Source organism: Anser cygnoides, chromosome 21, assembly GCF_040182565.1.
Source record: "Anser cygnoides isolate HZ-2024a breed goose chromosome 21, Taihu_goose_T2T_genome, whole genome shotgun sequence".
Classification (NCBI taxonomy): domain Eukaryota; kingdom Metazoa; phylum Chordata; class Aves; order Anseriformes; family Anatidae; genus Anser; species Anser cygnoides.
Genome location: NC_089893.1, coordinates 3,708,754 through 3,730,110, shown reverse-complemented (window position 1 = coordinate 3,730,110; position 21,357 = coordinate 3,708,754). Strand labels below are relative to the sequence as shown.

General features: G+C 46.0%; 1 protein-coding gene and 1 long non-coding RNA gene across 13 annotated transcripts in view; both read left to right on the top strand.

The window, feature by feature from the left end:
• Positions 1 to 5,500: 5,500 nt before the first annotated feature.
• Positions 5,501 to 16,533, top strand: LOC136786729 (uncharacterized). 4 transcript variants are annotated; one of them, XR_010826229.1, is made up of 4 exons: positions 5,501 to 5,599; positions 14,583 to 14,672; positions 15,362 to 15,718; positions 16,346 to 16,533. It is a non-coding gene; the product is annotated as an uncharacterized lncRNA (long non-coding RNA). The 4 variants fall into 4 exon arrangements; XR_010826227.1 differs by lacking the exon at positions 16,346 to 16,533 and having other exon boundaries at positions 15,362 to 16,338; XR_010826228.1 differs by lacking the exon at positions 16,346 to 16,533 and having other exon boundaries at positions 5,501 to 5,641; positions 15,362 to 16,338.
• A 266-nt stretch (positions 16,534 to 16,799) lies between these two features.
• The window catches only part of NCAM1 (neural cell adhesion molecule 1), a 114,278-nt gene continuing 109,720 nt past the window's right edge, over positions 16,800 to 21,357 (top strand). Inside the window, exon 1 of one of the 9 annotated variants that reach the window (XM_066981306.1) lies at positions 16,800 to 17,073. In XM_066981306.1, coding sequence (XP_066837407.1) covers positions 17,022 to 17,073 — 52 coding nt within the window. In that variant the 5' untranslated portion in view covers positions 16,800 to 17,021. The remainder of the gene's footprint in view (positions 17,074 to 21,357) is intronic. The other 8 variants (XM_066981311.1, XM_066981307.1, XM_066981309.1 and 5 more) reach the window with 8 other exon arrangements.

The window sequence follows — 21,357 nt, the reverse complement described above, 5'->3', positions numbered from 1 at the left end:
AATAGAACAGCTTCCATCCAAACATTTTTTCCAAATGCCATTAATGTACTCTTTATCTAGACACCCCCCATCTCTTTTTTTTTTTTGTGTGTGTGTGTGTGCAAGGCTGTGACACATCTCTGAATCCCCGTACTGACGGATGAGCCTATGCTTGTGTTAAGGTGAAATTGAGCGTGGCAGACTAGGCAGAAATGTGCCATAATGGCTCCATTAATTCCTGGGGAAAGGGCAAGAAATGCCCTCAGGTTTGTGCAGAAAGGTTGGGAGCGTAGAAGGTGGGGGACCAAAAAGGAGCAGCAGGCAGAAGATGGTGCTGTGGCTCTCCAGGGAGCCAGAAGCGGGGAACAATCCATCCTCAGAAACGCTCCCAAAGAACACAGAACAGCACCGGCGTGTTTGGCAACACCGAAAAGAAAATGTCACCACCTTGCCAAGCCGGCGGAGAGAGGCACGGTGTGTGAACAAAATAACGAACCCGGCTTCCAGCACTGTGTCCTGGGCTCAGGCTGGGAGGGGAGCAAGGCACTGCCCCGCTAAGCCCCCACCCAGCCTGTGGCTCTTCCTCCCCCATTGCAGTTTCCAATACTGGGCTCTCAGAGGCTCACTGGGGTTAAAATAAAGCACAGACAGGCGATGGAGGGGCTTCCAAGCACAGTGCCTGGCTTTATGCACCTGAAAGTGGACTTGTATGCACCCGATGAGTGCAAACAGGCAGCCCCGAGTGTCTCCAGGTCATTACAAGGTGTCTGTCGCTGTCACGGGAACCCTGCCTCTCGCAGATGGGGTCAGTGGGAGACTAAAACAAGAATGGGGAAGAAAAGCAGAGCAAAGACATTGGCAGAGCTTCGGACTCCAAAAGCAATTTGTGCTCTTACTCTGGCCATCAGCGTGCTTCAGCCACGGAAAACTGCTGAGGGTGAGAACACGGCTGGCCGCAAAGCAGCAGCTCCTGGCGATGTTTCAGCACGCTCGGCAGTGACCTCCTTTCACAGCAACTGTGGGCACTGCTAACTAATGCCGCAGTCAGGAGGGTCCCTTAGCCCATGCAGCATCTGTGAGCCGGCAAGCACCTTTTCTTCAGTTTTCCAGCTGTTGCTTAAGCAGATTTCTCATTGCCTTTCATGAGAGTCACGGTTTCCCATCCTGTATGCAGAGGAAGCCCGAGTCCCCGACCCCCGTGCCAGAGCGCCCCTGGCTATGCTGTTTCATGTGCAGGGACACCGACAGAGGATGAATCTCATTCCTACTTTTAAGATGTTATAGCTAGTGGCAGAGAGATATCAGTGAGATGCTTCTGAAAGCAAAGGTACAAACACCAGGCAGTTTTTCTCACCAGTTGAGAACCAAATTGGAAAATCACAGCCACAGGAGAGGCTCTGAGCTTTCCTGCAGTACTCATTCAGCCTCCAAGAAAATCTTAATCAGGAACAGAAGCAAAATTTACACCGCATTTACAATTTTGCCTTTCGCCATTTCTCAGCTGTTGCATTTGAAACAAGCTCGGTATCTTACAAGCTCCAGGCTCAGACCTTCGGAGTCCACAGACGACTCGAGGTTGAGATGCTTTCTTGCCCGCATGGCATGCGAGGCTCGGGGAGCTGCTGGCAGGCAGCCCCACCTGGCATTGTGCGCAGGGTCTCAAGTAGAAGAGCCCAATGTCATGCTCTGGTTAGTCCTCCCCCGAGAATGACATAAGCTAATGTGTACAGAGATGCTTATACCAAAAGGCTTCAAGCTATTTCCCAGGAGAAAGCACCTGTTCAGGGATACACAGAAATGCCAAAGAAAAAAAATAATATATATATAAAAATAATTTTTTAAAAACTCCAAAGAAATAGCAATATAGACAAGGCAAAATATGACTCCTAAAAATGTCTCTTTAGGAAGGATGGGCAGTTATTTCAGTACTTGCATGGGAAGTTTTCATAAGCAGTGTCAGATAACTTAGGGTATATCCTAATGAAGTTTAGAGTGTTACGGAAAACCTTGCAAAGTTACAAGAAGCTGAAGTAATGAAAATTGGAAGCCATTCTCTTTCCAAAACCAGAAGATGTGTCATCTGAATGAAAGGTTGATTTCAGAGATACATGCATTAATGCAATACATCATTAATGATATGCTAAATTACTAGCAATATTCCTGTTCCTTATTAAACACTTTGGATAATTAGAATGGGAACATTTCACAGGGAGAAGCACTGCAAGGTACTGCAGAGGGTCGCAGAAGAAGATGACCAAACACCAGAGCTCAGTGGGGCTCTTCAGCTCAGCCACAAGATCACGGAGCTTCCAGATCAAGAAACTTGAGCTTCCTGAGCTCTAGTGCCTTTTTTCTACCTGTAAGTACAGAAAATAAATGTGAAATCTCTAACTTTATAACGGTGATGAAGACCATGGCAATTGTTATTGCTGCTAGTCGTGCCTGGGAGCCACCTGCATTAGATGCAGCAAAGATGCAAAGCAAAACATGCTCCATAAATACCCTGGGGCAAATGAACAACGCGTTTGGAAAACGCAGCTATGAAATACAGGTCTTCTTCTTCCACGCCTCATCTGCAATAATCATACAGTGCTTGTACAAGTCAAGACGTGGCCTGAAGGTGGTGGCTGGGCAAGGGGAGCTGCCATTCCCCCAGGCAGCGCATCCCTGCGCGGGGCTGGGGGCTTGGAGCCGCTCAGTGCCGCGGTACAGCCAGTTCCCGCAGCCACCATTGCTATTCACGCCGCATCCCGCTTTATTTTCCTTTCTGTAACGGACTTAGTGCAGGAAACGAATGCCACAGCTAGACCACTTGAAGGGCTCTGCTTTATACGGATCTGAATGTCACAAGTTTACTGTGAAGAATTCATACTAGCCGGCCGCCGAGGCAGTGAATGCTACTGGCAGCATCCTAGATGTGCAGTGAGACAGAGAGAGAGACAGGCAGCCCACACAGCAACCTCCTTCCTTCAGAAAGCTGGTGGGAATAATATGTTAATCAGTGCACAGAGTGAGCTGGCTTTCTCCAGCAGCACAGGCTCAGAGCACTGCCGTCCGCGGGCAGCGGCGTGCTTGGAGCTGTGGCCCTGCCCGCTCCTGCAGGTCGAGCCGCCAGGAGAAGCCCATGCAGGGCGAGGGGATCTTTCTAGGGCTGGTGGAAGTATCCTGGTAGCGACGTGAAGAGCACGTCCTGCTGCCCCACGCTGAGCCACCGTCACACGGATGGGCAACAGGTGCAAGCCTGTACAAGCCCTGCGTCCTTATCTGAACAACCAACTGCAATGAATTAATCCCATTAAAGACCCTATAATGTTATACATGACAAGTAGAGTGTTGATACAATTCTCCTGGCAGAGGTCCAAGCCAGGTAATTATCCTCTGCCTTGCTCAATTCGTTCTCCATCAGCAGTGGCTCGAACAATTTTTATGTGGCAACGCTTTTAGGATTTGTTTTCTGCCCGGTCCTTGCAAGCGACCCGAACGGCGACCAAGCTGCCGTTAAGGTTTGTTGTCTTTCCCTGCTTATAAAGACGTGTTCGGTTTCAAACGGCATCTTTGCTTGAAGATCAGCATTCAAGGGAGACAGGCGCCGAGGCACTCATCTGTGATTGTTTACATCGAGCCCTGACCAGCAGCTGACAAGTGCGCTTTGTGCCGCCCGCCGTGGGGGACGGCAGCTGGAAAGTGATGTCTCCATTCCTGCGTAAGCACCCTACGAAACCAGGAGAGGACTAAAATAACCACAAAGACATCCCAAAATAAAAAGCGCCTTCTTTCCTGAGGTCGATTAAGAAGGTTAAACTCTGCCTAGGTACACAAGAGATCATAAGCCGTGCAAAAAAAGCTATCAGTAAAGCTCCTATCAGTAAACCATGTTATTAAATGCTCCAAATACCAGCCAAAATTTAGTTCCTGCCCTGAAAATCTGTGGTGTAAATATACTGTAAGACCAAATCACATAAGCACAAGATAATAGTGATAATCACAAGCAGAGTGAAAAAGAAGTCTCAGAGGCTGACATCACCTCTGAATTTCCCACCGTGAGCTCTTCTGTATCAGTCCATTAATATTGCTTTACAGATTCTGCTGTAGTCTCATGCTCTGAGTGTAAAAGAGACCAGGGACAAAGCAGTACATCAACAGCAGGACCCGGTACTTTGAGCAACATCCTTCCAAAAATAACTTTTGGAGGGCATGCTAGCTCGGAGGTAGAACATTCTTATCTCCCGTGAATTACTATTTATTGAAATTTTAATAAATGTTCATCTCACTGGCTACAAGAGAATCTCACATGGCAAGAAAATAAAGCTTATCTTGAAGGAAAAGTCGGCTTATCTTGTGCTGTTCATCCTCAACAGATTTGTTGAAAACACAGGCTAAGAACTTCTGCATGATCAACTTTAATTTCATTTTATGAGTTTAGTTTTTGAAGTTAATGCCATTTGTGATGAGCACTATGGCACATAAAGTCATCTGTAAATAAAATCCCACAAGTATCAGAAGCACACAAACAGCAAGAATTTGACCACATGCAGGGGATCCATGTGCTAGGCTGCAAGTGTGGCATCAGCCTTGTTTTCAGACTGAAGAGCTGTGAACTGGAACCAGACCACTGAAATGAGAAACAGAATCCTCTGCTATTGTATTTTTCTTTTATTTGCTCAATTTGTTCTGTGATTTATATGGAGAACGCAATTTGGAAGATTGTATTGTTATGCTAGCAATAAGACCACACAATGTTCGTTGACTCCCTTACACCAAGACGTATTATTTTGCAACTCTGTCCGTGCTGTTAAATCATGAACTGGGGCAGTGGGTAGAAAATGGATCTGTGATGAAACTAGATTTTCTGTTTTGTGTGGGTTTCCAAATTTTGAAATGTTTCTTTATTACGTAATAAAAGGTACTTTGGGAAAAAAAGCAATAATTTACTACAAAAATATAATTTCTTTGGAAATTTTCAGATTTTAGGAGGCATAAATTCTCATTTGAAGTACCTCTCTCCCTCCATTCAGAGAGACAGAGATAAGTGCTGAACTTTACTGCCTCAGTTAATTACATAAACTTTGATGAGCTGAATCCAGGCTACAGACCATGAATGATAGTATTCACCTTCTCCAAATACCATTTGCCTTGATAAAGAACAGAAATTAATTGCATAAGGAAGCTGAAAATATATTTCTACTGATATGAATTCCCTGGATAGTTTACCAGAATACAGTCATGGCCCAGTTGCTAAAATAACAACTTCTGGATTAACCTGCACGATAGAGCCAAGCCATACCCAAAAACTCCAACTGTTGGGATCCCAAACGTAAACCTCTACAGCGCAGATATCCACACCTGTGCTGCTTCCCCTCAGCTCCTGTGCCAGGTGTCTCTGATCTATTGTTGGAACCTGCTGTAGGATGGGATTAACCCAGATGAAATTAATCTCACCCTTACCGTGCTCCGTTGAGGATGTCTTTTCCTCTATTTAAACCTCAGCTTTCACTCCTGCTCTTTTCTTGGTGCTGCCTGGCAGTGACTGCCTGTATGAAGAATTTATGTAAAACAGCGCAACTGTTTCAGCCTTTGCTTTGATGCTCATCTTGGGGAAAATCTGAAGAGAAGTGGAGGTGTGAGTACCTATAAAGGTGACTTAAGAGCAGTGCTGATTACGGTGAGCAAGAACCTGAGGTGAGCCACGTGCTGGGGGGAGTTTTAGAGGACCACCAGGGTCCTGAGCTTCCACCCAGCACCTTAAACTGGGAACAGGGTGCAGTGAACAAGGCAACGTCAAGTTTTGGGCTGCTGCTCTTCAAATTTCTCGGTAGCAAATTTGTGGCAGTCCCAGAACTCGGGTGTCCCCCATGCCTCAGAGCACCTCTGCAGGGTATTTTCCTGCAGCCCTCAGGGAAGGGCTTCCTTCAAGCGGTCGGCTGTGTTGCAGAAGGAAGAGGTGCCTTGGTGAGCCACGGAGGCTTTAAAATCCACCTTGTTTCTGGAGTCATCAGGAGTGCTGCCTACAGCAAAGGCACAAATGTAACACTCCTTGATCTCAGTTGATAAGCTATTTCTTAACAAAACAACTGCAGGCAGGTTGTTCCTTGCTCACTGTGACTCAGTCATCCTCACGTATGTTCCCTAAATAAGGTGTGCTGGTGGGTAGAAGGGCTACGGTGATGGACAAGCAGACAGACAGGGTAGGAGTCAGCAGCCTTCCCTTCAAGCCAGCCAGGCGAGCACAAAAACAAGGCTCAGGCAGCTTTGACAGCTTCTTAGCCACAGCGTGCTGCTAAAGCTGCGCTGAGGAAGGCGGCTGTGCTGCAGAACGGAGCACAACGCATTGCAGGAGGATTTGTGCGACAGGTAAAAGGCCAGAGCCTGGGTGGGTTGAAGTCCTCCTGATGAGAAAGGCTTGTCAGCCCGGACAGCCTGGCAAGCTGCTGACACCAAGCAAAGAGTCTAATGTATGCTACGAGGGGTGAGAAGCAGTGGTAATCCCTTTCTGACTTCAAAGATATTTTTGAGCCTCTTTGCATTTTTCTGGATTTTTATCTTGAGGCTGTGATAGTGATGCAAATAACTTGGTACATGTTATGGTGAGTTCCAGAGTAGAAGATGTTAATTACAGGTTAAATGTGCAACATATTCCCAAGGAATAAGCACGTTCTATAAGTCATGTTAAAGGTGCTATAAATAAACAATTAGAAACAATTCTGCTCCCTCTGAATAATCTGACCTTTACTTTGCAGCAAAAATAGGAGCTGGGGCTTGGATCAGGCTGGGTGTGTTGCTTAGCAATGGGGAAGGGTCAGCTCCAGCCCTGTCCAGAAGAATAGGGCAAAGCTCTCCCTTAATTCCTGAGACAATGCACAGGAGCATGAAGAAGAGGTTTGGGAACCTTTAGGTTTCTATCTGAAAGTCACTGATAACAGCAGAAATAGAGCGACACACAAGCAGGAAAGAATGAGGGTGAAGTCACCGTGTCACTAACGCTACAGGGAGTTTTTGTTCACCAAACTGGCACACAGATATGACCCTGGGAGTAGTGTTGTGAAATACCTGGCATTTACCTTGACCATCCCTCTTGCGGGGCTATCACTCAGCCATTAGTGAATCACTGCCGTGAAATCTGCAAGGGGAGTTGGGATAAGGAACTTTGGAAAGATCGTGTGAACCTATTTATTCCTATAACATACCCTGTATATGTATATAGTATAACACCGTGGGCGCAACTGCAGTGTTTTGGAAACTGGGTAAAATTCAACAATGGCTTTTACTTTACGTAGGTCCCCAGTTACACATAACGAGCAACTCAGAGGATTTGTGTCAAGTGGTAAGTGCCCTGGAAAATGCTGGCCTAGCTGGAATTGTGGTTGTGTGAACGTGGCCCTTTGGTATTTCTTTTTAAGAAGTGGCTGTTTTCTTAATACTTGAAGCATGCGCATGTACATTTAAAGTATTATCTCACTAAGGAAATACCAGCCGGACCCCAGGCAGATAGTCCTTTGGCTGTTGTCAGAGCTGGAAGACAGTTTTGGGGTAGGATTATTTCAGAAAGCATGCTTGGTCAGAAACAGAAGATAGAAGCTTACAAAATTAGCCCTGTGATTTCCTTTCATGACAACTTCCATAACCGTTTTGGCATCTATAAAGTAAATGCTGACAACAAACTTAAGCTCATTACAAATGGCTATATTTAATGGCCTGATTATATGGACGTATCTGACTCTTAGTAATACCGTGAAAGAAATGCATTGTAGGTATTGATTGCTGGAGTAATTGAGTCACTTCCTCTGATGGAGTGCTTGTGCCAATGGATGTTAGGATGCCCAAGGGGCTGTTTTAGGTTAAAAAATGGAAACAGAAAGGAAGGGTGCTTGTAGTGTGGCAATGATTTCCATTCAGAAAACATCTTCACAAGCTATCTTGTCTTTGAGTAGAAAAGGAGTCAGATCCCTTTCACTACAGAACTTAGAGAATAAGAAATCAAGGTTAAAAATGTCTAAAGAGGGCTAGATTCTATACATCTGAAGGCTTTGTAACATTGTCTATACTTGAAAGAACAAATCTTGGATTGGATTGAACTGTTGCAAGAAATATGGCATGCAATAGCCTCGAACATGGTTTGATCTGGGACCATCTATGTGGTGTGAACGTTCTGTGCTGCTCTCCTTTCAAGAAGCGATTTTCACAGGTAAATAACATATTTGGGCCCTGCTTTCTCATATGGAGTTTCACACAGCTGTTCTAACTGGCATGTCAATGAAAGCCAAACTTTTCACTTGGTACATAAGAAAATAAAGCAGGGTGGAGAACTGTCCCGCAGATGCTGTCAGGGAAATCAGCTCGATTCTGGGTCTTTGAAGGATGCTGAAAACAAGTAATGAAGCTTCAAGTGGTGATCCAAGAAGCACTTGAAGAACAAAACAACTCCTTGATCTAGACCAGAGGACAGATTTTGCTGTAAACCAAGCCCTGCTGCTGAAGTCGCGGGGTGAGCTCGCAGCCCAGAGCGGTGCGGTGGGTAGCGGGAGGTCAGCGATGCCACGCGCCCGTAGGAGACGGCTAAGCTGCACGAGCCCCCGGTTGTTCTGCTGTCAGCCTCTTAATTACCAACAATATGGCAATAGGGCTTTCTGCGGAGTGGGCAAGGGGGAGGGGAAGTCATCTTTTGTTGTTCCTGAAAGCAGGAGGATGGAATTAAATGCAAGACTGGCCTTTTGGTTAATGGTTTCGACTGAGGCCCAGGAGATTTGTTTTCACTTCCTATTGGCCACGGATCTCCTAGGTGGAAGCACAAGGCACATCACTAATGCGAATTTCTCAATGCGTTCGGCCAAGTTCCCTTTCTTTGCCTCACCTATTTAGGCAAGATGCTGTCCTGAGCAGGGGCTGCCTTTCACTGCGCTTTTATCAAGCACTTGGTTTGGTTCTCCTGAGTGCTCTGCTAAAACAACAGCTTTGGCAAACCCGAAGTTTATACTGGCAATCCTCAGCAAGAGTAAAAATAGACAGAAATATGTAGTAATAGAAAGGAAGATGTAGAATCTCACTCCTTAGCAAATAGATGCTGATGGAATGCAGTGACATCCCCCCCCAAAGTACGTTGCGTTTAGGTGTTAGGGGATGTTTATCCTCTTCATGAGAATTAACGAAATATCTTATCCCCAAGGGACAAACTGACTGTTGAAAAAAATTACATGCAAAATCAATGTTAATTTCTGTTTTGTGTGGAAATGTGCTTTTTGTCTTTAAGCACAGTGAGTAGAATATTGCTAACACAGTAACAATGATTTCTCGCAGACAAAAGGAACAAACAGTGTATGCTGTACGTCTGAACACCCTGTTATCCAGCCCAAGGCAATCACCTCTTAGCAGGATGAACTATTTTACAGAGGCACAGAGACTCCTAGGTTTGATGTGAAGGAGTTAAGAAAGGAAATAACTGGGAAGTAAAATTTTCAGTGCGTGCAAAGCTTTGGCACTGTAACTGTGCTCTTGCTTTCTCTAAGTTAGTGAGAAGGTAAAAACATTCCAATTGCAAGGAAGCTACCTTTTCCATTTGGCTTCTTATTTTTTAATTAAGTTGGTGAGGACACTTCCAAAGCTCTAAATAGAAGCTCTCAGATATTTGTCAGGTTTTCTGAGGGCACCAGGTGACTAGAGAGGTACCAGGTCTCTCTCAGGTCATGTCATGTGTTGAGATGGCTTGCGTACAGCCAGTGATATGCATAGATCTTATAACCTCTGGCTTGTCTGAAATTGTCTAATGTCTTTCTACTTAGAAATCCATTCATATAGGGGAAAAAAAAGCCACCCCTGCAGAGGCTAGCATAACTCTGCTAAATGCAGGCTCTTTCTATGTTTATCCTACCTGACTAGGATCTCCAGGTCATCGGAGAGGATCCTGGCTGCTAGCAAGTATTCTTTTTTTTTTTTCCCCTCTCATAATAAGCACGGCCCTTCTCCAAAAAGAGCTGGTGCTGCTGTGCAGATGGTAGACATCTGCAGAAGAAATGCATCATCTTCCATCATCTGCTATTACTCATGTTACTACTATGGGCGCAGAGCCATTTATGTGTTACCTAACAACCACCTCATTAGGGACGAAACTTCCTTCTGCAAAAAGTACTAGCACCGCACATCCAAGGCATGGCTCTAATCCTATTTTGGGGACTTGATTAGCATTTATGCTAGCCTAAGCCCTTTCACTTCGAGGTATAGAGATATCAACTGCCACAGCTATTAATGTGAAATGCTTCATAAAACAGACAATGTCCTCCAAAGGAATGAAGTGCCTGTCTACATCCTTCCAACCAGGTGATTATTTAATATTATGTTAACTTGGATCCAAGATTTACATTACAAGAGGAGCAGTGATAAAAACTGGCTTTGAAAAGCAAGGGAAGATTCATCAGACCAACCTTTGAAAGTCATAATCTGGGTTGAATATGCAACAGCTGCAGTGGCATCATTGGGGATTCTCTAAGTGCTTTTGGCCCCTGCACATCCCACCAGGCTGATTATGGCAAGGACTAAAATACTAATGGGGTACTGAAGGGTTTCGTTGCTGGACTTCATCCTGGATGGGGCAATTACCTAAATGTGCCTATCAAAACCTGCCAGATCTGATTCCAGGATGTCTTGATCCAGTCTTTATTACTAAAGCGGAGGATAAATTCAGTTCAAGAACAATGATCCTGCCTCACCAGCAAGGATTTTTTTAGGATGTTTTCTTTCTCACTGAATTTCAGCACCATCTTAAGACCATTATGCAAAAATAGAAACACCACTATTGTCATTTTTATCCTCTACAATATTTTTAGAGCAATGTAAGGCTGAGATAATACAGAATCAGAGACTGAGATTCTATTACCAGTGCTATTCTTCTGTGCCTTAAATCCAGTTGTAACGGAAGATCTTGAGGAAACCGAAGACATAACCCTGAAAGACAGGAGGAAGATGTTGCATGGTTGCATGTTGCCTTAAGCTGTGCTCGGGGCTGATTTCTAAATGGAATTCTTCCTTTTTCTGTTTGAGTCACTGCCTACCCATGAGTTTAGACGCAGTCAGCACAGCCCTGTTCACTTGCCTTGCAGGTAGAGGAAAGCTTCGAGCACGGGGCTGCACGAACTGACTGAGAAGTGGGCGCAGTTCTTTAGCTGCTGATGCAACTTGTACGTTGTCACGTGGCTTGGCCCTCAAGCCAAGGACAAAGCCCTCTGAACACTGTTTAAGAGCAGTGTGTAAGTAACAGAAATTTAGGGGAACAGTGAAGACTCCCCATAGGAAGCAGAAGACCTCCTTTTGGGCAGGACTGAGGGATTATGAGAACAAAACAGCTTAGCACTATGTTTTCAAAGCAGAAAAATCCCCAATAATTGTCAGTCTTAACAGGTTACAGTGCAGATGGGTCTTCTCCAAAAGGCACAAGTACGCACTGTGTGCCAGTTATTCAGCAGCATGAAAACTGTTTGCAGGGCTGCTACCGCTTCTTTAGTTTTTTCTTTACAGAATCATGTTTTCAAATTATTTTTTCCCCTATACTTTTACTTTCTCCATCTCACGAAGGTTCATGTTTGCGTTTTATTTATAACTTGCACCCCCCTACCACTCATTGTATTATTCTCTCTCCTACTACATCATCGACTTGCACAATTTATTCTGCAGAAGTGCGAAGACTTGTGTTTTCCAGTGCAGCATAGGGAAGACAAGCAACTCTTCTCTTTCTTGCACATAGCAGCAATTAGGGAGAGAACTTAATTGGTGGACCTCATGACCTGTGATTGTTCAGACCATCATAAATTCCAGTGCTTTCTTCAAGGACTTTATTTACTCACAGAACAACCCAGTCGCCAATCCTCATTTTAAGAGTAAGACCAAGTGTAATTTCTTTGCCTTCTGTCAGCTCATAAAATTATTTGTTCTCATAAAAGTCTGAGCCTTATGTCTGAGCAACACATGACCATCCAGTAATATCCCAACAGAAGGACCCGAAAGCACATGAAAGAAAAAATGAAAGCTGCTTGTGATATATCAGCAACATTGCCCAAGAACAAATAAATGGATTTCCTTAGCCATAGGGTCACCTGGAGCCCTCTCTGAGCAACTTAGTTTTAGGGGGATTTAGAAAAGTCTTTTGATAATTATAATCATAAACTTCTTTGTATTTCTATTTGCATAATAATAGCTGAAAGAAACAGCAATTTGGTACATAGCTGCATAAAATTTGTCCTTGTTTCATGTTGCAACTACAGAAGAGAAAAATCTCTTGAGTTTTCCTTGTGTGACAAGGGACTGGTTATATCAAGGGCCAAGCTACCATTGTTAGTGTTACAGAAAGCAAATGAAAAAGCTCTTGAGCAAATGATTAGATTTCCTTCATACTGAGACTGTGGGTAAGAGCTATGGTGGTTTTTTGGTGTTTTTTGTTTTGTGTGTTGTTTTTTCTTTGAATGAAAGCTGATGGCTTTAAGTAGATTGGTAGAGGAGGGCAAGCTCTGAAGGGTAAGCCACCATTCCTATCCCTCCTCCATGGCTTATCGAGCACAGAACGCCTCACAGACATGAAATCTCTGTCTCAAAAGATTTTGGAACTCCTCAGGCACTGCTGGGAGGTAGCAATCAAGGAACAAGGGTTGATGAATGGGATCTTGGACTGCTGGGTTCTAGTCCTACCTCTGCTGAGGATTCTGGAAGTAACATGAGTCAGAACGTGGGTTGGGTACCCTAGGATTTTATGTCCCCGAGTGTCAGCACACTCAGTACCTCTGCCCTCTTCCAAGAGGAGCAGGAACCACCCTTGCAGTAAGGGAGAAGAAGGGTGAAGGGTCATAAACGGCCCTTTTATGCTGCCTCTTGCAAAACCTTTTTTTTATTATTATTACCATAAGGGGGCGGGAGTACTGTCATTAAGTTGCTAAGTAGACCCCCCCAGTCATTTATACGTTTCGGATCCACTTGTATGAAAAAAATCTGTTTATTCTGGGTCTAAATGTGAAATGGAGCTCCGTGTTGCTAGAATGTGGTTTCTCATAACTTTCATATGTGCTTGAAAATTCCTGTCAGGCGTATTTATACTTTTTAAACAAAAGCAGGTTGAGGGATGGATTTTTCCAATTAAGATAACCATTTCTTACTTGCTACCAAATGTTTAGCTAGGGACACCCTAATGCTTTAGTCTCTTCTGTTCTAATTTTGCATGTACTGGTTTTACACATGTATTACTCCACATAATATGATGATGGTGAGTCTTCTAATTAAAGTTAGTATAAATAACAGCAGAACTAGGACAGCTGTTCTTCTAAAACAGGTAGGTATTGGTGCTGGTTATACCGCTATCATTTAGAGGCACTGGGTGATGCCCTGGTTAATTGCAATGCTCCAATTAAAACAGATTCTAGTAAAGGCATGGGAAGAGTGTGAAAAAACAGGCAGCTCATCCTGATGCACTCTTTACAGCCCCGTTATTTTCTGTGATTCTGATCAGCTGGGAGTCTCTCTTTTCTGAACTGAAACATCTGAGTGACTGTACAGATTAACACAAATTAAGAATATTAAGATGAGACATGCACTGCACGCTGTAAGTGTAATGGTTCTCTGTACAGAATTGTGCACATGAAATTTCAAATTTTAACTCCAAGAATGAAAGTGTTTTGGAGATAAGAAGTGTGGCAAGTAACTACCAGATATTTTCTAAAAATGCTGTTAGTTTGTCAATGACATTTCCATTGTGAGTCAGACTGACAGGCTATTTTCATGAGGTTTCTTTCCCATGATATTTTCACGAGTAGGTTAACAGCAGGCATGCACATATTTCTTTGTTCTGTGCATGGAACTATTACCTGCTCACACAGCTGTAGCAAGCGAAATCCCAGAGCAGGACAAATGTTGAGATCAATGTCAGAGTTTGTGCCAGGTATGTAGATAAGACACATGTTTTTAATGCCAAGATTCTGAATTTCTGAATCGTAACTTTCTCTCCCAATCCTGATGACTTCACCTTCATTCTTGTGGTTAGTGACATCACCAGAAGAGCCTTAATAGTTAGGTTTGTATGTCATATTGCTTAAAGGAGGAAGGGAAGATGCTATTTTCTTTCCCCTTTATTAAAACTCTTAAACAAAAATCAGTTACAAACAGAAGGGTATTTGAAGGGACTATCTCTGCTTGCATAGTCTATCTGTGAAGAGGAGTATTGATCTGAGGTGTGTTTTGCACAGTGTTATGTGTCACGATAAATAGAATAGAATAACATTTTGACCAGAGAGACTATTAAAGTGCGTTTCCTTGGTGTGCCACTGATGTACACCTACAAATAAGTAATGTCTATTTTTGTGGGTTATATACCTGGGTCTAACAGTTCTCACAGAAAAACGCAAGTAATTTTTTTGTAGATTACCTCTGCTTAATGATGCTATCATAAGGGACGGGTTGATGAAAAGCATCAGCAACATACCCACCTGCCTGTACAGCAGTGCTTATTACTGTCCTATTGCATCAGGTCTGAATCTCGGGATTTGACCTCAGCAGCGATTTTAGATAGTACGCTTTTCTTCACAAAGACCGACTATGAAGTATAACTGTCTCTTCTGTTATTTTTTTCATCTTGACAGCTGAAGTCCTCTCTTCACCCCACACAATGCTTTGATGGCAGAGAGAATTTCCAGTGCATCCTGTAACAACCCTGCCTCAAACAGCAACCGGTGAGCAGTCACGTCAAGAAAAGGGGAACGCTGGCTTTTGAGTCCTTTTGCCGTCTCATGACACTGTGAAATGCCTGCATAGCTACAACTCTGCTTCATTTCTTCTCCCGTTTGCAGAGCAGAGGTAGCATTAGTTTCATAGACACCATTGCTGCTGGTTTTAACCAAGGGAGAAAACTCAATCCAAATTTACCATTCACTTTTGTTTCTGTCAAGAACCAAATGAAGTCAACAATCAAAACCTGCCTGTGTGATTTGCCCCCCCCCTTTTTTTTTTTTTTACAGATTAAGCAAAAAAAATGCATGGCCCATAGACTCTTGTTAACTGATGTAACATTCTCTACAAGACCATAGCTCAACACATGCAAGTAATACTTTTTTGCAGGTATACTCTGACTTTTGTGGAGTTGACTCAAATTTCATGGAAAAGACTGACATGAACAGTTGCAGCTTCTAAAGTAGTATTATAGCCTCATCATTCAATATATAATGACCTGTGCACTCCCACGATCTCTTATTATGAATGCTATAAATGTAATTTTTATGAGGTTGCTACCTACATAGATGCTCTTTGCAGTGAATGGAAAGAAACAGACACTTGTGTAAGGCCTCTGGGAACTAGAACTAACTCTGCAAACTGGTTCTGACAGTGCTAATAAAAGTACGACAGCTCTGTCTCTTCTCTTTAGGAAATGATTGGGCTCTCAATCCTGCTGAATGGCGAGGAGTTTACCTAACTGCTCAGGGCAGAGGCAGACGTCCCCCAGTGCCAGGAATCCAGCTGGTGTCCGAAGACCACCGCATCTCACGAAACCATGTTTTGTTGCCTTCTGGGGGGACTTTTACAGGACAGGCTCATTACGAGAGTTGATGGCAGAGTTGAGGGAGCAGCAGATGGTTTGCCACTATGTTTTCCCACATTTGTCAACCAGCAATTGAAAGGCTGGAGAAACAAGGTGGGAGTCTCGCAAGATGTTTTGGTGTGATGGATGGCAGGGATCCTGCCTCTCTGCTCTACAGCCACCAGTTCATTTAATCTGCTACAGGTATGTAATAATTGATGTACGCTCAGTATGTTCTTCATTATAAGAGAAGTACCTTGTGTGTACCAAAACTGGCTTGCTTATGTCAGGATAGAAGGCACTGTTTCTTTGGAGGGTTTTTATCCCAAACACTGAGATGTTGGCTCTTTGTTACCAACATATATGACCTGAAAAATGTTCAGTGACCGCTGGGACCCATCCAAATGAGTGACCTTGTGTTATGAGGGGGGACACGGAGCCCAGGACTGTGAGGTGTTGGGGGCTGAGGGGGTTGGAGGAGCAGGGGGCGGCCAGGCACCGCACGTGGCACGGCGCAGCAAGGTTGCTCTGCGGATAATCATTGCAATATGAGGCCGTGGGCTAGGCGGGCCAAGGCAGCAGAGCAGGCATGTTTTCAATCAGATCGCAATAAGTAATTTTGTTGTTTCTTCTAGGGAAGCATTTTTATAAAATGGAAAGGGGGAAGGGATCTGTCGAACAGAAAAGAGTTAAACCGAGAGAACAGGCTCTGGCCTGGAGAGATCCTTCAGGCCTGCAATAGGGATGTGCTAGAATGGATTGATGATATTAAAATAGCGTTGAAATACTGATGATGTATAACTGTACTTAGAGGATATTGTCTTTATGTAGGGTATCTTGGGCCTGGATGGCTTATAGCTGTCACTTTTCTGTCAAAGCCTTTGCCGGCGGGAGTCCTGATGAATTCAGAACTGTCCATTCGCGGCGTTTCAAACTTCATTTTGAGACAGAAATTACGACCTATTAACCCTCCCAATTTATTCTGCACGTTACCACCACAGCCCCCTTCACGGGGAGCGCTGGGGGGGGGGGGGGGGGGGGGCCGCGCTCAGCCCCGGGCCGGCCGCTCCGGCTCCGCGCTGCTCGCTCCGCGCCGGGTTTTGCAGGCGGCCGCCGGCGCCCACCAGTCCCCCCGCGGCGCACTATTTGAGGCGGGCGCGCGTGGAAGGACACGGCGGCGCGGTGCCACCCGCCGCGCGGGGCCGGGCGGCGCAGGGATCCGGGCGGCGGTGGTGCTGCGGCCGCCTGTCAGTCACGGCGGCGGCGGCGCCGGGAGGCGGCCGGGGCGCAGCCGGCAGAAGGCGGTGCGGGGACGACGCGCGGACCGGAGCCCGTCGAGGAGCGGCTGGGGAAGACGTGAATTGAGACGTCGGGGGAGGGGGGGGAGAAAGGAGAAAAATAAAATAAAAGCCTTATTAAAAATCCGGGGGGAGATCCGAGAGGCGAGCCGCGCTTCTCCCGAATTGCAGGAAAAGGTGCAACGGCCGCCGTCCCTCAGCCGGCTGCGATGCTGCCAGCCACCGCGCTGCCCTGGACGTTGTTTCTCCTCAGAGCCGCAGGTACGGCGGGGCGAACAATGGGGGCGGCCGGGCGGTGGTCGCGGCCGTGTGGTGATGGAGGTGGCGGTGGTGGTCGTGTGGTGACGGTGCTGGCCGTGAGGCGAGGGGGGCGCAGCCCGTGAGGGGCTCCCGGTGCCCGTGAGGGGGCTTTGTTGGCGGGGGGGGGGGGCGCTCAGACAATGAGGGGGGTGTGAGGGGCTGGGGGGTGCAGCGCCGCCGGGTCCCCCCCCTCCCCTTGCAAGAAAGGGGAAGGGATGCGGCTGCAATTAACGAGCAGCTGCGGGGAATTAATAATTAAAAAAAAAAATAGGGCGGGGGGGAGAGGGATGGGGGCGAGGGGAGCGCGCAGCGGCCGCGAAGGGAGCGGCGCCGTGCACGAGCACCCCCCCAGCCCCCGCCCCTCCCTCCCGGGGGGGCTGCACCTGCCCCCCAAATCCGGGCTCTGTGTGCGCCCCCAAATCCGGGCGGTGAGCCCCCAAATCCAGGCTCTGTGCCCCCCCCGGGCTGCCACCCCCCGCCCTGCACCCACGCCGTGCCTCCCCCCCAGCCCCCCGGTGTCTCTCTCCAAGCATCAGCGGTCGAAGCCCCCGGAGCTGCCACCGCCTGTGGTTCTTCCAGCCCCTTCCCAGCCCGTCGCTTCTTGGAGCTGCTTCCCCAGCATCGCCGGTGCTGGCTCGGTGCAGCGCTCCCCGGCAGCTCGCTGCTCGCTCGGGTGCCTCCTGCACCCAGCTCCGTGTCCCTGCTCCCAGCTCGTGCCCGTCGTTGCTCTTGCAAACCACAGCTCCTTTTCACCCATCACTTCGGTGCTGGCCGTAACTCCTCGCTGCCTCATCCCCGTACGGGTGGCTCCTTATCTCCTCAAGCAATTGCCGGTGCCGTAGCTGGCTAGGAACCATCGTACATACCGACCATCGCTATCTTGTGGCTCAATTCCAGCTCCCTTCGTGCCGGACCATTGCCACCAGTGTGCCTGAGCCTGTTGCCAAGTTAACCCACCTGTTTAACATCAGCGCAACGCCCAATCTTAATGATACATGGCTCTCCTGTGACATAAGCACTATTATATACTTTATTATAGTTTTAAAAATCAGGATTACTGCTGATTAGGGAGCACGTATCACCAAACAAGGGGGATTGTCTTCCCATTTCCAGCACGGCTCCAGCTAGCTCTGCATCTGGCTCGGCCACGCCCTCCGATCACCATCTCTGCATACATTCTTCATCTCGACCCTTCCGAGATGCCAGACTGCTGTCTGTGATTCCTTAGCTGCCACCTCTCTGACACATTCGCACAGGCTTTCTCAGCTGTGGGAGGAGAGAATGAAGTAGGTTTTCAGGGAAAATAGATGGGAGTAGGCAAAGAGAAATGATCTCTAGATCATCTAGTGCCCCACTCAAATACACGTTCATGCAATAATAATAATAATTATGAATGCAGAGTGCCTAGAGAGCTGCACAACTGGAACAGGACTGTTAAAGCAGCACAAAATGCAGAATACAAAAGCCAAATAAAATATTAAAAAGCCAGAACAAAGCAGCAGCACTGTTTATGGTAAAAACGGCATCCAGCGTATCAGTTACGTTTTCCACGTTAAAGGATGCTTTGGTCTGCTAAAGCTTGTGCCTCCTTCCTTTCTGCTGACCCGACCGCGTTTGGGGCTGGAGGGCAGAGAGGGGCTGTCGCGTGGGGCTTTGGCAGCTGGGATGTTGAAGTCGGTGAAGGGGAGGGGCGCAGCTGTGATGATGCTAATAAAGAAACCCTCACTACAGTTTTGCAGTAGCTAACATGAAGGAGGGGGCAAGAGAGGGGCGTTTTAGTGAAGAATACCTGAACAGAGCGTTGTCTGAGAAGTGGTTACGTGACAGATTGAGAACAAAAGCAAACATTCACATCTTTTAGAGTAATTCTGTATTTTGTATGTATTTTTTTGGCTGGGACAACGATGATTTAATTTACTGTTAAATGAAAAGTGCATTCTCCTGTAACTTAGAACTTGATTTATAGGTACAGCAGATGGCTCATCTCCTTTCATTTACATCCTGAGAACTATGGTTTCTTAAATAATACAGCGTTCTGTATAAACTTTATTCTCTTGGCATATGAAATTGAGAAGTCCTGACGTGAATATTTTTTTAAAAGGACATTTAATATAACAGTAGTGGAATGAATACCCTGTTTTTAAGCGTTAAAAGATTGTGGCTGCTCTCCAGACTGAAAGTGCCTTCCCTTTTCTCGGCTCATCTCCAGAAATGTTTTGCGGGTAGACCTTCTTGCACTGGGGAGAAGTGATTGGTTTCTTGTTGTGACAGAGTGGCTTGGCTGTTTTTAATATTTTTGGTGGTGGTCGTGGTAGTGTGTTTTAGTTTTTTTGGGGGTTGTTTTTTTGGTAGCCATGGGTTTGCCTTGGCTGGCTGGCAGCAAAGCAGAACCAATCGCTGGGGGCAGGAGAAAGGAACAGTGCATCTGTTGCCATCAGTCTGCAAGGAACAGAGAAAAGCATTAGCAAGAGACAAAAGTAGGTTTTATTTTCTCGTTTAAAAGGCTGTGCTGCGTTTTGCTCATTATTTTGCACATCTGCTGAGATCATTTCTGTAGAGAATGCATGATTCTGGTGTTTTTTTTTGTGTGTGTTTGTGTGTAGCTTTTGAAGTACTGGATTTGCAGGGCAATGTATTTCCGAATGAGTTTGATCTGTCGGTTGCAATTCTGTTGTACTCACAACTCGCAAATTGGGAGATGGATGTTACAGCTTAACCAGCCCGCACGTGTAACCAGGCTGGGGAGAAGCTGTGTTCGTTGGAAGCGTGGATCACAGCTTGTACCCAGGGAGCTGTCAGGTCCATCACAGCATTTATGAGGTGAAGTAAAAAGATGCTGTCTTTGTTTTCCTCATTTTATATCTTCCTGAAGATCTGCAAAGTGGGATGGATTAAGTAGCAGAACTCAATTGTAAATATAAAAGTTTGAAAACGGCTGGGACTAAATTGTGTCTTCTGGCTTTCTGCACTGGCTTTCTGTAACGGGGAGAAGGTCTGGGAGTCACCTGGCTGCGGGTGTGCCTGTCGGAGAACTGCAGCTCCCAGGCACCTCCACTGTTCTGAGCGCTGTCCTGCACGCATTTCCATGGGTCTGGGTGTGTTGGTTTTCATCCGTGTTCTCCAATTCTCAAGGGGGAAAAAAGAGCCGCCAGACGAATAGACTTTTGTCAGACATGAAAATCACAGAAGCAAATTTGAAGGTCAGACCTACGCTGGCTCTGGCTTCTTTTGTTTAGGAAACCACATCAGCGAAGTTTAAAGCCCTTGCTGATGCAAAGGGATGTAAATGAGGTGGGTTGGGGCAGTGCCATTATGCCCTTTCAGTTCATGGGGTTGAAATGCAGCTTCCCACTGCAGCTGCTCATTCGGAGCGTGTTCTTTTGAAGTTACCCCCAGCCAAACGGCGCCGCTCGGGCCTTCCCCATACCCCCGGCCTCGCTGCGTGTCTGAGCTCCTGCGAGGTGCTGGAATGAGATGTGCCGTGTGGGTTTTAGTGTACAGGACGGGCGCCTAAAGGAAGTGGAACAGATAGAAAGCAAGGATAAACTACAGGTTAGAATGCTTTTTTCACTTATGGTTCAAGTCTGAGGGTCTTCATTGTATCTGTCTAAGAAAAAGATGAGGCGGCAGGTAATTGCTATCCACAGCGAGTCATACCTGCAGCTTCAGAACCTTCCAAGGAGAGATGAAAGAAAAGCTTGCGTCAAAACATGTTGGCGTGCACAGGGGAGATGGTGATGTATTTGAAAATGACCCAAACTAGCCAACAGGTTTGGTTATAGCAATTTTTTTGTTTTGGAAAGCGAGGGCTTTGTCATCCGAGGTTGCTTTTGTATTATCACGTGATGTATATGTATGAAAGATTCTTCTGAGAAACTACGGTTTGGACCGATGTAGAAATTCGGTGGCCTTAGTCCTGGTAACTTGAGATCTTCAGGCAGCTGCTGATGGAAAAGCTTATTTTTTTGGAATAGCTCTTAATGGAAGGTTTTGCCCAATTAAGCATGTGCAAATTGCTTTAGAATAGGAGAGTTGTAATTTGCTGAGTTTGGCCCACAGATAGTTCTCTTTCTGCACAGTAGGGATGTTTTTATTTGCAGTGCGGAGACAAATCTGGGGATGAAAATGGCTTTGGATACAGTGATGGAGCTCCTTCCTCTGCATGGCGGTGTTGGGAGATTCTGAGCTTCATTCTTTTAGTTGGTGACCGCCAACACATGTTTTGAGGAAATGTTGAGCTTTGCC